The sequence below is a fragment of the Hippoglossus stenolepis genome, chromosome 10, assembly GCF_022539355.2.
Source record: "Hippoglossus stenolepis isolate QCI-W04-F060 chromosome 10, HSTE1.2, whole genome shotgun sequence".
NCBI classification, from domain to species: domain Eukaryota; kingdom Metazoa; phylum Chordata; class Actinopteri; order Pleuronectiformes; family Pleuronectidae; genus Hippoglossus; species Hippoglossus stenolepis.
Window position 1 is genome coordinate 6,828,367 of NC_061492.1, and position 15,420 is coordinate 6,843,786.

The 15,420-nt window shown below is 40.4% G+C and overlaps 2 protein-coding genes and 3 gene segments (V, D, J or C); all 5 read left to right on the forward strand.

Annotated features, from left to right (window-relative positions):
* LOC118116383 overlaps positions 1–15,420 on the forward strand; it is a 52,659-nt gene that overhangs the window by 18,797 nt on the left and 18,442 nt on the right.
* Positions 1–15,420, forward strand: part of LOC118116380 — a 61,970-nt gene that overhangs the window by 9,108 nt on the left and 37,442 nt on the right.
* LOC118116393 overlaps positions 1–15,420 on the forward strand; it is a 56,780-nt gene that overhangs the window by 307 nt on the left and 41,053 nt on the right.
* On the forward strand, positions 1,786–5,273 carry tspan37 (tetraspanin 37). The gene is made up of 7 exons (XM_035168064.2): positions 1,786–2,004; positions 2,739–2,930; positions 3,023–3,097; positions 3,226–3,324; positions 4,106–4,258; positions 4,348–4,431; positions 4,697–5,273. Exons 1-7 carry the CDS (start codon positions 1,942–1,944, stop codon positions 4,772–4,774), a joined length of 744 nt encoding a protein of 247 aa, XP_035023955.1. The 5' UTR covers positions 1,786–1,941; the 3' UTR covers positions 4,775–5,273.
* On the forward strand, positions 6,168–14,698 carry elavl1a (ELAV like RNA binding protein 1a). Of its 3 annotated transcripts, none has more exons than XM_035168062.2 (7): positions 6,168–6,344; positions 8,023–8,082; positions 9,618–9,798; positions 10,330–10,433; positions 11,014–11,176; positions 11,314–11,539; positions 11,796–14,698. In XM_035168062.2, exons 2-7 carry the CDS (start codon positions 8,047–8,049, stop codon positions 12,118–12,120), a joined length of 1,035 nt encoding a protein of 344 aa, XP_035023953.1. In that variant the 5' UTR covers positions 6,168–6,344; positions 8,023–8,046; the 3' UTR covers positions 12,121–14,698. The 3 variants fall into 3 exon arrangements, with proteins under 3 accessions (XP_035023953.1, XP_035023952.1, XP_035023954.1); XM_035168061.2 differs by having other exon boundaries at positions 6,169–6,344; positions 9,606–9,798; XM_035168063.2 differs by lacking the exons at positions 6,168–6,344; positions 8,023–8,082; positions 10,330–10,433 and having other exon boundaries at positions 9,661–9,798.

The following is a 15,420-nucleotide window of genomic DNA, read 5'->3' on the forward strand; positions in this document are numbered from 1 at the left end:
CAGTGAATTACAGTCGTACAAAAACCTCCTTCAGTCAGACGCAGAGACATGAGCTGTTACAACAGGAAGAGAGTGGGACACAGACCAGTGAACACAGAGACTGACAGTAACCTCACCAAGCACAACAAACACCAATTTATTTAGAGTTCTGAATGAATCATTTGAAAATAAAATTTAATAAGATCTAATGATTACATTTACAGTCAAATTTGCGGGCAAATATTGGCTGTTAATTATTTATATCTTTGGTTTTGTTTCGCTTATATTCAAGCATGGTTCCAATCTTCATAAAACGATCAATAATATGTCATAATTTTCCTTACAAATTAAAAGAAGTAGTAGAAGTTATGTTTACAAGCTTATTAAAATTCCAAGATATTCATTCTGCACAGAGGAGGAATATCAAGTGGCGTTTTAAAATCATGTAAGAAGATTAAAGATGAAACAGTTTGTTGTGTTAAGCATCAGTACAAACTTTATTAGAAAAACCTCATTCGAGAGCATCACAGTTTATTAATGCTCAGCTCCACACTGTGCAAACCCCTACAAACATTCTTGCACCTAAGTTGAATGTCTGGTTTGTACTTGCATTTTCTTCACCTCACACTAGAAAAACTGTTTCAAACTGTGTTTTTTCTTTTCCAGGATCAGTTTTCAGTGCTTCTGTGACTCAGTGTCCTGCATCCAAGTCTCTCTGGGCTGCACAGCCACTACAGGCGTTGATGATGATCTCAGTTGGTACCTGCAGAAACCTGGTAATAAGTAGACGTGGTCACAGTACGCCAGGTCGCTTCAGCAGCAGTGGATCAGAACCTGAATTCACTCAGAAAGGCAGGAGTTCAGGCTGAGGATGCAGGAGATTACTGTATCTGTGAAGTGGGTGCCACTGATACAGAAACCTTGAATCAGACCACGTACAGTTTGTTGCAGCTGTGAGTTTCTGCAGCAGACCGTGACATGAAGGACTGGTTCACTGAGCACACTATCGCTTTCTACACTAAATATATCTTATAAATAGTTTCTTTACAAAATGAGGTCTCACAGAAATCTACAATAAACATAGAGAAACGTGTACTATCGACACAGTAGGTTAAGTTAAAGCTGCCAATATATCCTGGTATAAAGTCTGTGTAAAACCAGAATAATCAGTATTCCTCAAACTGGTTATCTATTTATTTCAATTAAAGTCTAAATTATGTTAGATATTTCATTGACCACCTTTTATTGTCCTTCACTTATTGGCTTAATTTTTCATACATATATTTAAAAAATATATATTATAGAGCCCTCATACATCAAACAGTCGGACAAACAAACTGCGAATGTGATCGGTTTGTGATTATCTTAATTTTGTTGAGGTGTATTGTTCAATGTTCAACTCAGAAATGAAATTATTATTATTATTATTGTTGTTATTATTAATAATAGTATTGTCATTATATTTATGATAATTCTTATTGTTATCATTAATACTATAACTATGTTTTTATCATGTAGAAGATAGTTATCATTATTTTGTTGTTATTATTATACTCCCTAGTATTATATACTAGTATTGTATATATATATATTAGTGTTAATAATAATAGTATTATTATTGTTGTTGATATGATTATTATTATTATTGTTATCATTAGTATTATTGTTTTTATTATGTATATTAGAGTTGTTATTATAATACTCTTTGGTGTCTTTTAACTTGAGCTGAGTTCATGTTTCCCGCCTCTCTCATTTCCGCGTTCTTTGGGGAACCTTGTGTCGCGGAAACAAAGTCTGCAGCGATATAATAAAATAAAAAAAACACGTGACTCCGGCTCTCCCTCTTCCTCCCATCAAATAAAAACTGCGGTTCTGTCTCCGAACAAAGTTCCTGCTCGGTTACGGTTTCTCCACGTTAACGCTTCTCCGGAGTTTAACTCCACTCGCTCCTCTCGCGTAAAAATGAGCGAGCAGAGCAGAAACGCAGTGAGAACAACACTTCAGCTGACCTGTCTGCTCCTGGGCGTAAGTGACACTCCATTACTGTCTCTGTATGTCCAGCTGCTTTTATTCTTCTCCAGCTCTGACAACAAGCTTTCATAGGCCATAAGCTAGAGAGAGAGAGAGAGAGAGAGAGAGAGAGAGAGAGAGAGAGAGAGAGAGATGTAACGTAATGTAATGTAATGTAATGTCATTTCCTGGAGAATCAAAGCCTAAACCTAACCCAATCCTTCACCTAACATTAAAACATGTCTTTATCTTAGAATTTGATTATTTACATAACGGGGACTTGGTTTTATCCCCACGAGGAAGACAAATCCATATAATGTGATTTTGTAAAGAGATTTAGGTCCACACACACACACACACACACACACACACACACACACACACACACACACACACACACACACGCACACACACACACACACACACACACACACACAATTAGCCTATTTAATTCTCTCTGCTTTAAAAAAAAACCTCTTAATCAGGCATCTGATTGGGTTTCTGTCGTGACTATTTCAGTTTTCAGACTATTTGAGTTTTTGGATAAAGCTACTGACACTACACAAACCACAGGGCACACACACACACACACACACATACACTCTTGTGACTGCTTGGGAAATTAACGTTGGGCCTAGTGTTTTACATCATCAGTTAATACAGATACAATGCATACTGTGTTGAGTTTTACTGAATAAAAACAACAAAAAAAGATTAGTCTTTAATTTTTTATTTTTTTACCTCACCAGGTGCTGGGGTTGGTGATGGGCTTGAGCGGAGTCTATCTGCTGATGAAGTACTGGCAGGGCAGCTTATGTTTTTCGAACACCTACATCACCATGCCAGCGATCCTCACCCTTGCCAGCGCTGCTGTCCTCGTAGCCAGCGGGTGCCTCGGCTTGTGGCTGAGCCTCAGGGATTCCATCTGTCTGCAGGGCCTGGTAAGGTTGTCAGTGTATGTGTGAATCAGGGCATCTGTGTGTGTAACAGTCTTTGGGCTGTATATAATAAAGTGTGTTCCTCTCCACTCCAGTTTGTTTATCTCCTCGTCGTGGTCTTCTGTCTGGAAAGTACGGCCACTGCGTTGGCTTATTTCCATTCTGTAAAGGTAAGATAAACATCAGTTAAGTTACCAGTGAGTCGTTTGGTGAGTTCATGTGCATTGCACTGGAGTTTTTATAGTTTGTGGATTATTTTGTTACAGATTTATTTGATGTCTTCTGCCTTTTTGTTTAGCTGGATTCAGAAACAGCTTCCCTCAGTGGAGTCTTTCAGAATTACACAGGAAACAGCCACGACCCCAGCTCTCGAGCTGTGGATACTATGCAGGAGCAAGTGAGTGTTCAGTTCAGTTATTGTAGGCATCCACATACCCCTAGCATGTTTGTGCTAGTGGGTGAGTTTTGTTCATGAGCGAGGCGGAGATGGAGCGTGAAATGGACAGGTGGGTCTGTGTATCATCAGCAGTAATGCAAGCATTGTACCGGACCATTTTGGTGAAGAAGGAGCTGAGCCGCAAGGCACAGCTTTCCAGCAAGATAACAAAAACAAGCAGCCAAATTTAGTTTTCTCCGTTTGGTGGCATAAATGGCACTTACTTATAGCACTTTGTAGTTTTGCTTTTTTGAAGAAATTGTACTTTCTTGATTCTTGTTGTTCTGGGTTTGTACCCTCATGGTTGAATGCACTTATTGTAAGTCGCTTTGGATAAAAGCGTCAGCTAAATGAAATGTAATGTAATGTAATGTGGCTAAGCTCAGCCTTAGAGATAGGGTGAGGAGTTCAAACATCTGGAGGGAGCTCGGCGCAGAATTGCTGCCCTGTGACATTGAAAGGGGACAGTTGGGTTGGTTCATGCATCTAGTCAGGATACCTCCTGGCTGCCTCCCGCTGTACGAGAGCCTCGGGTAAACCCAGAATAGCCGGAGGAATTACATATCCCATCTGGCCTGAGAACATCTCAAAATCCTCAAGGCAGAGCTGGAAAACATTGCTAGAGATGGTGATGTCTGGGATACCCTGAATCGCTACCTCCACAACTTGAGCCCAGATAAGTGGACAATGGATGGATGGATGGTGTAAGTGACTGGGTATTTTGTGTTTTGATCCTCGTTAGTTGCAGTGTTGTGGTGTCCATGGCTACAGGGACTGGTTTAAAACCTCCTGGTTCAATCGCACCGGTGAGCTATCTGTGCCCCAAAGCTGCTGCAACTCTACTTTCCATTCCTGCAATGGCACTGTGGAGCAGCCATGGCAGCTTTACACACAGGTAGAAATCAAGACAAGTTCAGCACTCATAAATATAAAACATACCAGCATGAATGTGGGATTAATCCCCTGTGTTTCTCACTCTTTCAGGGCTGCCAGGTCAAGCTGGAGAAGGCTTTACAGTTTGTGCTGAGTTTTATCATCTGGGGCCTTCCGGTGGTTTTTCTGGTCGAGGTGCGAAACTCTTCATCCTGTTTTTTCTGTACACACTTGGTTCGTCGTTAAAGTTCCCCTTTAAAAACCATTAAAACAGCCAGGGTTTGTGATGTCACAAAGAAACCAATCCTGCTAACTTGTGGGTGGGGCTCCTCAACAAACATGTTGAATATATAAGAGGAAAAAGCTTCATATGTCTCCTCTAATTATTCCAGTTTCAGAAGTTAATTTCCCTGTAATTAACCAGAATCCTCCTCTCCTTTCTTTTTCTCTTACCTTGTAGGTTGTCGTTTTAATAATGGTGGCACAGCTGATGAGGGAGCGACCATTCATGGAATATCACATACTGGGCAAAAACTGAACTGCACTGCACAGATCCCGTCACGTCTGTCTATTGTGACTGTTGTTAAATGATTGTTTCTTAGCTGCAGACACTCTTGTGAACTCACCTACTCCACTACTGCCAATATATATGTGTATATATGTACACTACAAAACCTGCCACATGAAATTAGGTTAAAGATGTTACGCACATGATGCAGTTGTGTTGTTGATGATGGTTTATGGAAAGCAGTTTATTGATTTAAACATGAATGCACCATTCAGTCTATAGGCTCAACACTGTAGCATTATATTGCTGAGTGGTGATCTTTCACATCTTAGTACTTTTAAACAAATTAGTGTGATATGACGACTTGTGTTCATGTGCAATGTTATATTGTCTTGACCTTGATTTTATTTCTTTTATTATTGTAGACACTGCACTTTTTCCACTGCTTCTGTGTGTAATGTTATTAGAGAGAAACAGGGACATTTCTGAGGGAAATTAAACTAAAACATCTTTACAGCATTGACCACAATTTTGTCTGTTGCGTGGTGTATGTAAAGTATGTAGACACTAATGATGTGACAAGTATGTGAACTGCTACAACACTTGTAGTGCTCTCTCTCACATCCCTGCGCTTGCACTCAAATAGCCCGTGCTTGTGCTTAGATTCTCTGCGCTCCAGCTTCAGTTTTTCACTCTGTAGAGGTTTCCTCATAAGTGGTGAAGGAAGTACAGTAACATTTTAATTAAGTAAAAGTACAAAGAAAATGGACAAAGAAAATGTACTCGAGTAAAGGTAAAAGTAACACAATAATGTTTCTTCTTGAGTAAAAATACCTATAATACTTGCTATTCTAACTTGCTATGATATAATTATAACTATGTCCTTGTACAATATGTCCATGTTCTTGCATGTCTTACGTGTTGTACTACCTTGCTGTAGATACAAATGGAAATGATTGAAGTTGTGACTTTTTGCAGCGCACGTATCCTCACGTTGATGAAGACGTTTTCTTAATTGCAGTTTGTTGAGCTCTCTCGGTTTGGGGACAAATACAGTTTAAAAGATGAAGTCGAAGTATTCAAAGTAAAAAGTATTTGCACAGTGTGGCTGGGTCTTGGCGCCCACCTATGTACCCACCTATATCTAAATTATTACTTATTTTATATATTGATAATAATGATAATGATAATAATAATAATAATAATAATAATAATAATACAAATTTGAATATGTAATGCAATGCTTTGTAAAAATGTACTCAAGTAGAGAGTACACATATTCGCTGATATATGTAGTAGAGTAAAAGTACCTGAGTATAAATCAACTTACATAAAGTACAGATACCTTAATAAGTAAATGTACGTGGTTCCTAATAATCTGACAGGTGAGAGCAGACCCCCGGTGGATGTTGACCTCCCCGGTACCTCTGCAGAGGCGTGGCCGGGCTGGAGCGTTCGTGACGGGGCTCATCGCGCAGCTCCTTCCTCCGCTTCTCCGCTACGTGAGGTCGACTCGGAGGGAGGCGAACGTCGTGAAGAAATCATTTTAAAAACAGGGAGACGAAGGCAGAAAGCACCACCCACTCCCCCCATCAAGCTGGTGAGATGATAAAATGGCGGGTTTATCTCCCGGTTTCGACGTAGTGTGATATTTGCCCGTTGGCCGCCGCGTCGCTCTCGCGGCCCTGCGGGAGCCATCGGTTAGCTTAGCGGCGGCTAACGTTAGCCTACCGCGGCCCCCGTTAGCAGGCCGTTGGGGTTTTGGGCGCGGGGACAGAAGCACAACGACCCCGGCGCTTTCCAAAAATAGCGCCACGGTGCTTCGCGTTAGCTTTTCCGGGAACCGGACCGCCACGTAGTCTGTCGTGCTACCGCGTACGCGAGCGGGTTGTGTCGGTGGCTTTGCGTCAATGATAAAAGACCAGTATCCGCCGAGTTGTGTTGTTTTTTTTTGTTGTTGTTGCTGAGCCTGGTTGTACGTGTGTCGCCTTTTCTAATCCGACCGGAGCGAGCGTGCAGCAGCTAGCCTGCTAATGCTAATCGGGCCTCTGCACGTTTTTTCCGGGATGGAGAGAAGCTCAGGAGCGCAGTGAGCTGCAGATCGCCAATAAAGGGCTCACCTATCTTTGGATGTTAAACTGTTTGTGTAGTAAATCTATTTCTACTGTAAATAATCATTAGTGGCCCAAAGTTTTAACGTCGTCCTGAAGCTAATGTCGCATTTGTGTCCCGGATTTCAAGTGCTGTGCTGGGGCGACTCGTCCAGGTAGAGGTGGATCAGCTCACAACAATTAAAGATCACCGTTCATCTCAAACATCACACCACAGCCATGTTTTCTCCTCATGTATCACGGATCAGTGCTTCAGAAATGACTGGTTGTCTCTCAGTGCTATTCAGCTTTTGTTGTCATCCAGGATTATATTGTCTCATGTCGCTTTTGCAATTTGTGACGACTATATTTGATACAAAGCACTTTGAATTGATGTTGAAATGTGCAATACAAATACACTTTGCCGTGCCTACCCTTTTGCATATTGAATATTAAAGACTATTTGCTTTAAATTCAGTTTTGTCAGGGGGAACTGAACATTGGAAAACACTGATATTAAATTTGCTGTCTTCAGCATCATCCTGATAGTCGGACATGACTTATTTACAGCTGAAGCCTTCGTTCTTCTATGTTAATGTTAAAGTTCTGCACATATTCCGCTCATTTTAGCTCAATACTGTGATAATGCTGATCACCGTGATCATCTTTGGTCACTAACAGGGGTTTTCATCTCGAGAATGTGTTAAAAAGTCTTAATTTTGTTTTGAAAAAGCCTCTCGTCTGTGTATGTCTTGCTTTACCCAGTTTAATCTATGACTGATCCCCCTTTTCAACTGTACGGGTTAAAGAGAGAAATGCCCAAACTGCAGAGCGTACAAGCGAGCGTTTGTCTCGTCACATGCCAATCATTTCATAACGGTACCAGCTTCCTACACATCTGGCTCATCCGTGCAGCAGATGTGAGAAATGAAAAGCTGTCAAGTAACGTCCTGAACGTAACATGCAGAACATTATGTAAGCATTTTCAACCTTGTAGAACTTATTCTCGAAGAAACGAGCCAATAGTGATTTAAAGACCGTTCCTGTGTCCTGGTTTCTGACAAGTAAATCAGAAAAGCCCATTGAGCTAAATGGTTGTTGTCTGGATATCCCACCTGAAGTGTGTATTTTCTTTGTCATACATTGACTGAGTTTTTTGATTTCTTTTTTTCTTCTCTGTTATCCCAGCCTCAGGAGCAGTGAAGTGTCTTAATGGCAGTTCGTCGAGGACACATCAAGTACTTGAAAGTGAGTATGAGATGCGAGTTTCCATTACAAACCATATTGGTTTGATCAGATGTTCTGGTCAGGTGTTGGACAAAGAGTTGACTCCTCATGTCCTGTTATCCTGTTTAAAGATTTCACTTCATACTGTGAATTAGACGGTGAGATGGCATTAGGAGAAATCAAAAAATAAATATGCATGTCAGCTCCCACCAGCTTTGCCCATGTTTACTGTTTGAATACAGGACTCTCATTCATCCTCTTAGGCGGTGGATCTTACCCACCAGAATACACAATCACAGCCCTTCTCCTGCATGAATGGACCTCTGTCAGCTTGACCGCCATACTTGTTCCCGTTTCAAACCTGATCCCATCGCAGCCACCAGTAAATGTATCGACCACGACACCCGCATGTTGGGGAAAACGGAAAATTAAAAAGTTTAATGAAGCAATGTTTCGTTCTGGCTCTGGGAAGTTTATATTGTTTACTTAACTAATCTCAGATCCTTCAGACTAGATTGCAGTGCGACGTGACGTTATCTGTTACTTAGCTATAGATGGCTGTGACTCAGGAGGTAGAACGTGTCAGCCACTAACCAGAAGGTTGGCGTTGCGATCCCTGGCTCTCGAAGTGTCCTTGGGCAAGATGTTGAACCCTGATTTCTGAGCCGGCAGTGTGAATGATGTGTGATAGAAACGCAAGACACATAGTAGGCACAATTGGGCCAGAAACGTTTTGTGTATGGCCTTTATGTTGGGTTCCTTAACTGTTAGTCTGGGTCCGAACTAAATATTCAGTTGAGTTGTTGGTGGTTTAGAACGAAACCACCATGGCATTTTAAATTCTCTTGTTCCAATTTTTGTCATTGCAGCCCATTTACACACTCGCCATCTCTCATTCAGACTCTTTTTAAGAACATGATAATGACAAGAAAGTCAAAGTATTGAATAGCAAGAAATAATATCAGCTTTAATTCCTTATTTATGAATGAAGCTGCAGCGGTACCTGTGTTGGACCAGCCGACTGCAACTTAAAGACCTCCCCTCTAACTTTCTGAATCTGCTCCTGCCGATCGACTGATGATTTTGGGCTTTTGATTGATTTAGACTTCAGATGGAAAAAACATTTAAACATCATTTCAGATGAAGATTTATTAAATGGGAGGTTTTAAAATAGCATGCACCTCTTGTTGTGTTATTGTACCCACTGTGTGCTCTGGTTTCCGTATCAGTGATGTAAAGGGGTTGTTTGAGGTAGCAGGGTGGACAAAGAGTATAAATTGTAGGACATGACTGTTCACTCTATTTTCACTTTGTGCTGCTGCCAGCAATTGAGTTTGAAAGTAATTAGTTTGAATTGATTTCCTGTATCATCTGCCCTTCTCGTTTTGCATGTGTAGGTGTACCACAGGCAGCTTTTGGGATCGTGTGCCTTTTTGTTTATTTATATTTTTAGAAAGGCTTCTTGTAATTTTTCAATTTGAACGTAAGCTCTGCTTACTCTGCGTGCTTACCTTGCTTTGTGTCCTTTTTTTCCGACCCACCTGGCCGACTTGCAGGAGGTGTATGACATGTCGAACGGTTATGAAGACCACATGGGAGGGGACGAGGGGAAGGACGCCAAGACCAACCTGATCGTGAACTACCTGCCTCAGAGCATGACGCAGGACGAGCTGCGGAGCCTCTTCAGCAGCATCGGGGAGGTGGAGTCCGCCAAGCTGATTCGAGACAAAGTTGCAGGTACGCTACGCTCTGAAGCGATAAGACCTGTGACCGATGAGCTCGCCGTTTAAACCAAGATTTTGTTTTAAATGGCAAAGGTTTCCTGTTACACACTTAGCAAATAACAAGATACAATTTGTGGCAACAGCCTCTGAGTACATCAGTGGTGTTCCAGCTTTATGACTTTTGGTTTATCCCTCATTTTCAAATGAATTGGTCTTTACTGGCAGGATATATTCTACAGAGGTGTTTCCTGACTCCTTTCTTCTTTGATTTTATAAAGTAACTAATTTCCCCAAATATCCCACATTTATTTTCCTGCTTGAGTTGGCTCCTAGTTTCTCTCAGCGTTTCACCACCACAGACTTGTTTTTATTTATTCCAACCAGCCCAGCGCTGTTTAACTGTAGATGGTTTTGTTTGTTTGTTCAGAACTAGCATGCAATGTTAAGATTTGTTTTTGTTTTTAAATATTTATTTGTTTGCAGCTTTTTTTGAACGACAACGTTTTTTTGTTTTGTTTTATTGTTTTCCTTTTTTTTTCTCTAGGCCACAGTTTAGGGTACGGATTTGTTAACTATCTTAACCCTAGTGATGCAGAAAGAGCTATCAGTACACTGAATGGACTAAGGCTACAGTCCAAAACTATCAAGGTAACGTGCAATAAGGTGTTCTACAATTCTCAAACCAAAGATGTCATGTCATATAACTCTCCTGTGGCTCCTGTGCTGTCCGCTAACTAGCTAGAACATGTCAGCCCGAGAAAGTGATACTGCTTTCACAGCTCACTTACTGCCCTATCTGACATGTCTGTTGAGTTTGACTTTAATTTTACTTATTTGATTTCATACATATATGTATTTGAAGTACCTTTTTATCAGTTTTATTTCATTTTTTATGTTGCTGTAATGTTTCTTTATGCTTCTGACTCCACTCATTTTTGCTCAGACCTAAGACTTCATACCCGAAACTGTTTTAGTGATCGAGTTTGTTTTTTAATAGTTCTTTAAGTTTTTAAATAGATTTAAAAAGTGTTTATTTTAGTAAATAGACAAAACTTTTCAGATGATTGTAACTAATGAAACAATCTATATACCTGTCCATGTAAATTCAAATAAGTTGTTTAAAATGTCAGTAGTTTGATAGATTTAATTTCTTGTACTCTTTTTGTTACTTTATGTTGTATGTGTGTCTCAGAGTTGTAATCGGGGGATCGTTTGCTCTTATCACCAGGTTTCATTCGCACGGCCCAGCTCTGATACAATAAAAGATGCCAACCTGTATATCAGCGGTCTCCCAAAGGCCATGACCCAGAAAGACGTGGAGGACATGTTTTCATGTTTTGGGCACATCATTAACTCCCGAGTACTTGTAGATCAGGGTACAGGTGCGACAGGTGAATGACTTCCTTGCTTTTGAAAATAACAAATATTTTTAGAAATAAAAAGTAGCCACCAGAAAGCAGCTACACTGAAATGTAGGTATGCTCCTTGTGCAAGAATGGGCTGTCACCAGCTGCACTCTCGTCCCCAGGTGTGTCCCGCGGCGTGGCTTTTATCCGGTTTGACAAGCGGGCGGAGGCGGAAGAAGCCGTCAAGAGCCTGAATGGCCAAAAACCACCGGGGACCGCTGAGCCAATCACAGTGAAATTTGCCGCCAACCCTAACCAGGCGAAAAACACGCAGCTCATTTCTCAGCTCTACCACAACCAATCCCGACGCTTCGGGGGGCCCGTACACCACCAGGCACAGAGGTTCAGGTGAGGCATGTTGTGACATTGAGTAAGACCTGATCTTTTGCAAGTCATATCCAAAACCTAAATAAACTTACTGTGCACTCAAGAAAATAAGGAAAAACATTTGTTGAAAGAAGCATAGTTATTTTATTTTTAATAATACTATGCTTGATTGTAGATATATAACAGGATTAGTTTCTGCTTTAGAGCCAAATGAAGATTCAACGTTTGTAGAGCAGTGATTAACAAGCTCCTGGATTATGTATTCGTCTTATTCCAGGTTTTCCCCCATGAGTGTCGATCACATGGGTAGCATGGGAGGTGTCAGCGTCCCCGGCAACTCAACCTCCGGCTGGTGCATCTTCATCTACAACCTGGGCCAGGACGCCGACGAGAGCCTCCTGTGGCAGATGTTCGGCCCCTTCGGCGCCGTAACCAACGTCAAGGTGATCCGAGACTTCAACACCAACAAGTGCAAGGGCTTCGGCTTCGTCACCATGACGAACTACGAGGAGGCGGCCATGGCCATCGCAAGCCTGAACGGCTACCGGCTCGGAGACAAGATACTGCAAGTGTCCTTCAAGACCAGCAAGGGCCACAAGTAGAGAGAGCTGGACAATCAGGTGTAGAGGAGACGGGGGGGAGGGAAACGACCTGCACCAGGCTTTTATTTGAGAGAGCTAAAGTACGAGTTTGAGAAGTCTGGCACATCTGTTTGGGTTTTAGTGTACTGCGAGTGAAATGAGACTCTTCTGCACCTTTTGTTACTGGTCTAAGGCTGGCTTAATGTTTTTGTTTGTTGTTCTGTTTTTTTTTTATCTTTATTCTCATGCTTGTGGCTTGAGGACACTCAGTGGGGTTTTTTTTTTTTTTTAGGGAGAAGATGTTGAGTGCAAAAGCTACCCAAGATATCTTCAAGATAAAGTTCGAAAAATTATCTAAAAATCTGAAATTCTGTCAGTATCTGTTGCATGTTTAACTGTGGGGACTAGAATAAAAGAGGCAGGCGATGGGTGCACTGAAAATCCAGAAGCATAAAGAACGACCTGCAAATAGTTTTCAAAGTGTCTAAAATTTAGTGTGACAATTTAGAATCTACAGACGGGGAAACCATGTTTGGCAATGAGCTGGTGGTTGTTTTCTTTTGGGGAAGCAGTGTTTTGTCCTGGATCCCCATCAGAATTAGAAATAGATGCCTTAAATGATCATCCAGTGACGCAGACTCCACAACCACTCACCGTCTGGAGTCAATCTAAAACAAAAAAAAGCAAAGCACTTTTAATCAGTCTGTTCTAGGTTTCTATGAATATCAGTCATTGTGATGTTGATCTACTTTTTCTCACCCTCCGACCAGATTAACAGTTTAAAACATGACGAGTCTTGGAGGGAGATGTTTTTTTTGTTTTAGTTTTTTTGTTATCCCTGTGTAAATTGTCTTTTTATTCTAAGTTGCATCGCAGAAGAATCCTGTGAAAATGATGAGTAGGGAATTGAAATGGACCAAAGACAGGGAGAGATTTGATCCTTAAACCCCAGAGCAGATTTCCACGAGGTAAAAATCACACCTTTTATTTTTATTTTATTTTTAAGGAGGTACTGAGGTTATATCTGATGCTGACTGAGAGCAACTTCATTCATGCTCAGTTTGCCGTTCTGTTTTGTTTTTACTTTGATTTTGAGTTATTTTCTTTTCCTTTTTAGAGCTATAGATTTTTATTCGTTACAATGTAAGTTACAAACTTGTTTTAATGAGTGCTCATCTCAAATTTGGAGAGAGATTAATGGCCTTTGTTAATGATTACAGTTTAGACTTGCTTTTCTTTTTCTTCCTTTTTGTTTTGGTTGTTTCACTTTGAACATAAACCATTAAATTTTATTTCGTTTTGCTGAAAGTTTTGTTTGTTTCTTTGTTTATTTCTTTGTTTATTTTTTTTCGATATGGTTTGCAGTTTTCTTTTTCTTGTAACAAATCTGCGGCACTGATTAACAAAACAATCCCTGGTCCAGCAGTAACTTAAGACTTATGGTGATTTCATTGGAGACTTTGGGACTTCAAATTGTTAATTGACCAATCTTTAGTTGAGATATGGTGATTATGACTGCACAAACATTTGAAGGAAAATGATTGTCCAGCAGACATTTCATGAAGCAACATTTCGGAGGAGTTAAGTATTAAGAACAATTGAGCTGTAAGTGGTCACTTTAGGTACAGTTGTCTTCAGCAGCTGCCGGTTGAATGTCGCGGTGATGTTTTTGTCATCTGGCTCAGTAACTGTAATATGTGGCTGTTTGGGCAGGAAAATGTTCGATTCAGACATTTAGAGTCAAATCCACTTGCTTGATTTGCCGATGCGAATTGCACTTTTCTCATATTGTCCATCTAGCAAAGATTACTGGCATAAGACTGCTAATTTTTTTTTCTTGTGATGCCTTTGTCTTAGTCTTAGTCTTATCTCTTTCTCCAAGGTGGAGAATCGGCATCGGTACTGTAATTTATCATTTCAGATTTAACCTGACCACAGAGGAACCACTCGATGGAGCTACACGTAGCAGATGATTCCTGGAGACAGTTCCTGCTCACACTTTTTAGGATTCACTTTTAAAACCATTATTTTCCCAGCAATAATACACCTGACACTTCATGAAATGCGTATTTAATCGATTACTTACAGGATATATTCTATTACCATCACAGCTTCAGATTTTGGTCTTAAAAGTGCTTTTGATTTAGTATTTTTCGTGTTGTGTGTCAATCCTTAACTTTGTGCAATACTTTGTGACTTGTTCGAAGCAGGCGATAGGAAATTGTTGTAGTCTTGAACTGTCATGTTTCATGATTTCTTTTTTTTTTCTACTGACGTTCTGGTACTGTTTAGTTTTCTCAGCAGTCTTGTTGGATTTGCATGAAAAGATGCAAGTGAATTTTTTTTTTTTTCAAGGGGCAGTCGGAATAAACTGCATTCCGCCTTAATTCTTAAGTGGATTTGGTGTATTTTACATCAGAGGAGCTGCAAACATTTATTTGGCAATGTTTGTGGTTACGTTTGTTGGAGTGTTTTTAACGGATTATTGTTTGTTTTTTTGTGGGGTTTTATTTTTTTGCTTTTGAACGGACACTAAATTGAAGTCCATTAAATGTCTTCTAACATTGGATCATTTCAATAAAAACATGGTGCAATAGCATTGTTGTAAGATGACTATATTACCTATTGTTACCCATGTTAAAAAAAATCCTTGTCCCGCCCGTTTGTACGGATCCACGCCCCAAATTTCCTGCCCGGGTTCCATCCTTCCACCAAGTTTTGTTAAAATCCTTTCAGTAGTTTTTGTGTAATCCTGCTAACAAACAACCTCAGATGGTGGTGACGTGTCCTCGTGTTTTCTCCTGCAACCTTCAGTACCATCAACACGGAATAATGTGTTTTTCTGCAGAACCTTTTATTGATTTCACCAAATGTTGAAAAGAGGTGGGGGAATCACCTGAGTCTAAAAAGACTAGTAAGGTGGTCTGATATAAAACCCCATGAAGAATCACAGAACCGTCAAGTATAAAATATTTGCGGACAAGTTATGTAGTAGGAAAATAATAAAGGACATCTCTACACGTGGGCAGGGGAGAGGGAACTGAATTCCAACCCAGCTCTAACTCCCAACTCCTCAGCCACATCCACATCCACCATGAATTGTCGGGCTTTAAAGAGATATTGCTCATTTAAATGTGTTTTTTGAGTTGTAAAGTAAATAATGTGACTGTTTTTTGATGAAATACATTATAAGCAAATGTTTGTTTAAAAAAAAAATCTATATGTGTTGAACGAATGTGGTCCTCAACTTCAGACGACGTTTTGTTCGAAAAGTGCTGCCAATGGAGTCGTTACTCATCGCCAGACAATGTAGATAACTTT

What these genes read in the sequence shown, in the direction of transcription:
- tspan37 (XM_035168064.2), top strand. Translation starts at nt 1,942, where the DNA reads ATGAGCGAGCAGAGCAGAAACGCAGTGAGAACAACACTTCAGCTGACC. An exon ending in CCATCTGTCTGCAGGGCCTG is followed by an intron (nt 2,931 to 3,022) that starts GTAAGGTTGTCA and finishes TCTCCACTCCAG; the next exon opens with TTTGTTTATCTCCTCGTCGT. An exon ending in CGGTGGTTTTTCTGGTCGAG is followed by an intron (nt 4,432 to 4,696) that starts GTGCGAAACTCT and finishes CTTACCTTGTAG; the next exon opens with GTTGTCGTTTTAATAATGGT.
- elavl1a (XM_035168061.2), top strand. Translation starts at nt 8,047, where the DNA reads ATGGCAGTTCGTCGAGGACACATCAAGTACTTGAAA. An exon ending in GATTCGAGACAAAGTTGCAG is followed by an intron (nt 9,799 to 10,329) that starts GTACGCTACGCT and finishes TTTTTTCTCTAG; the next exon opens with GCCACAGTTTAGGGTACGGA. An exon ending in CACCAGGCACAGAGGTTCAG is followed by an intron (nt 11,540 to 11,795) that starts GTGAGGCATGTT and finishes GTCTTATTCCAG; the next exon opens with GTTTTCCCCCATGAGTGTCG.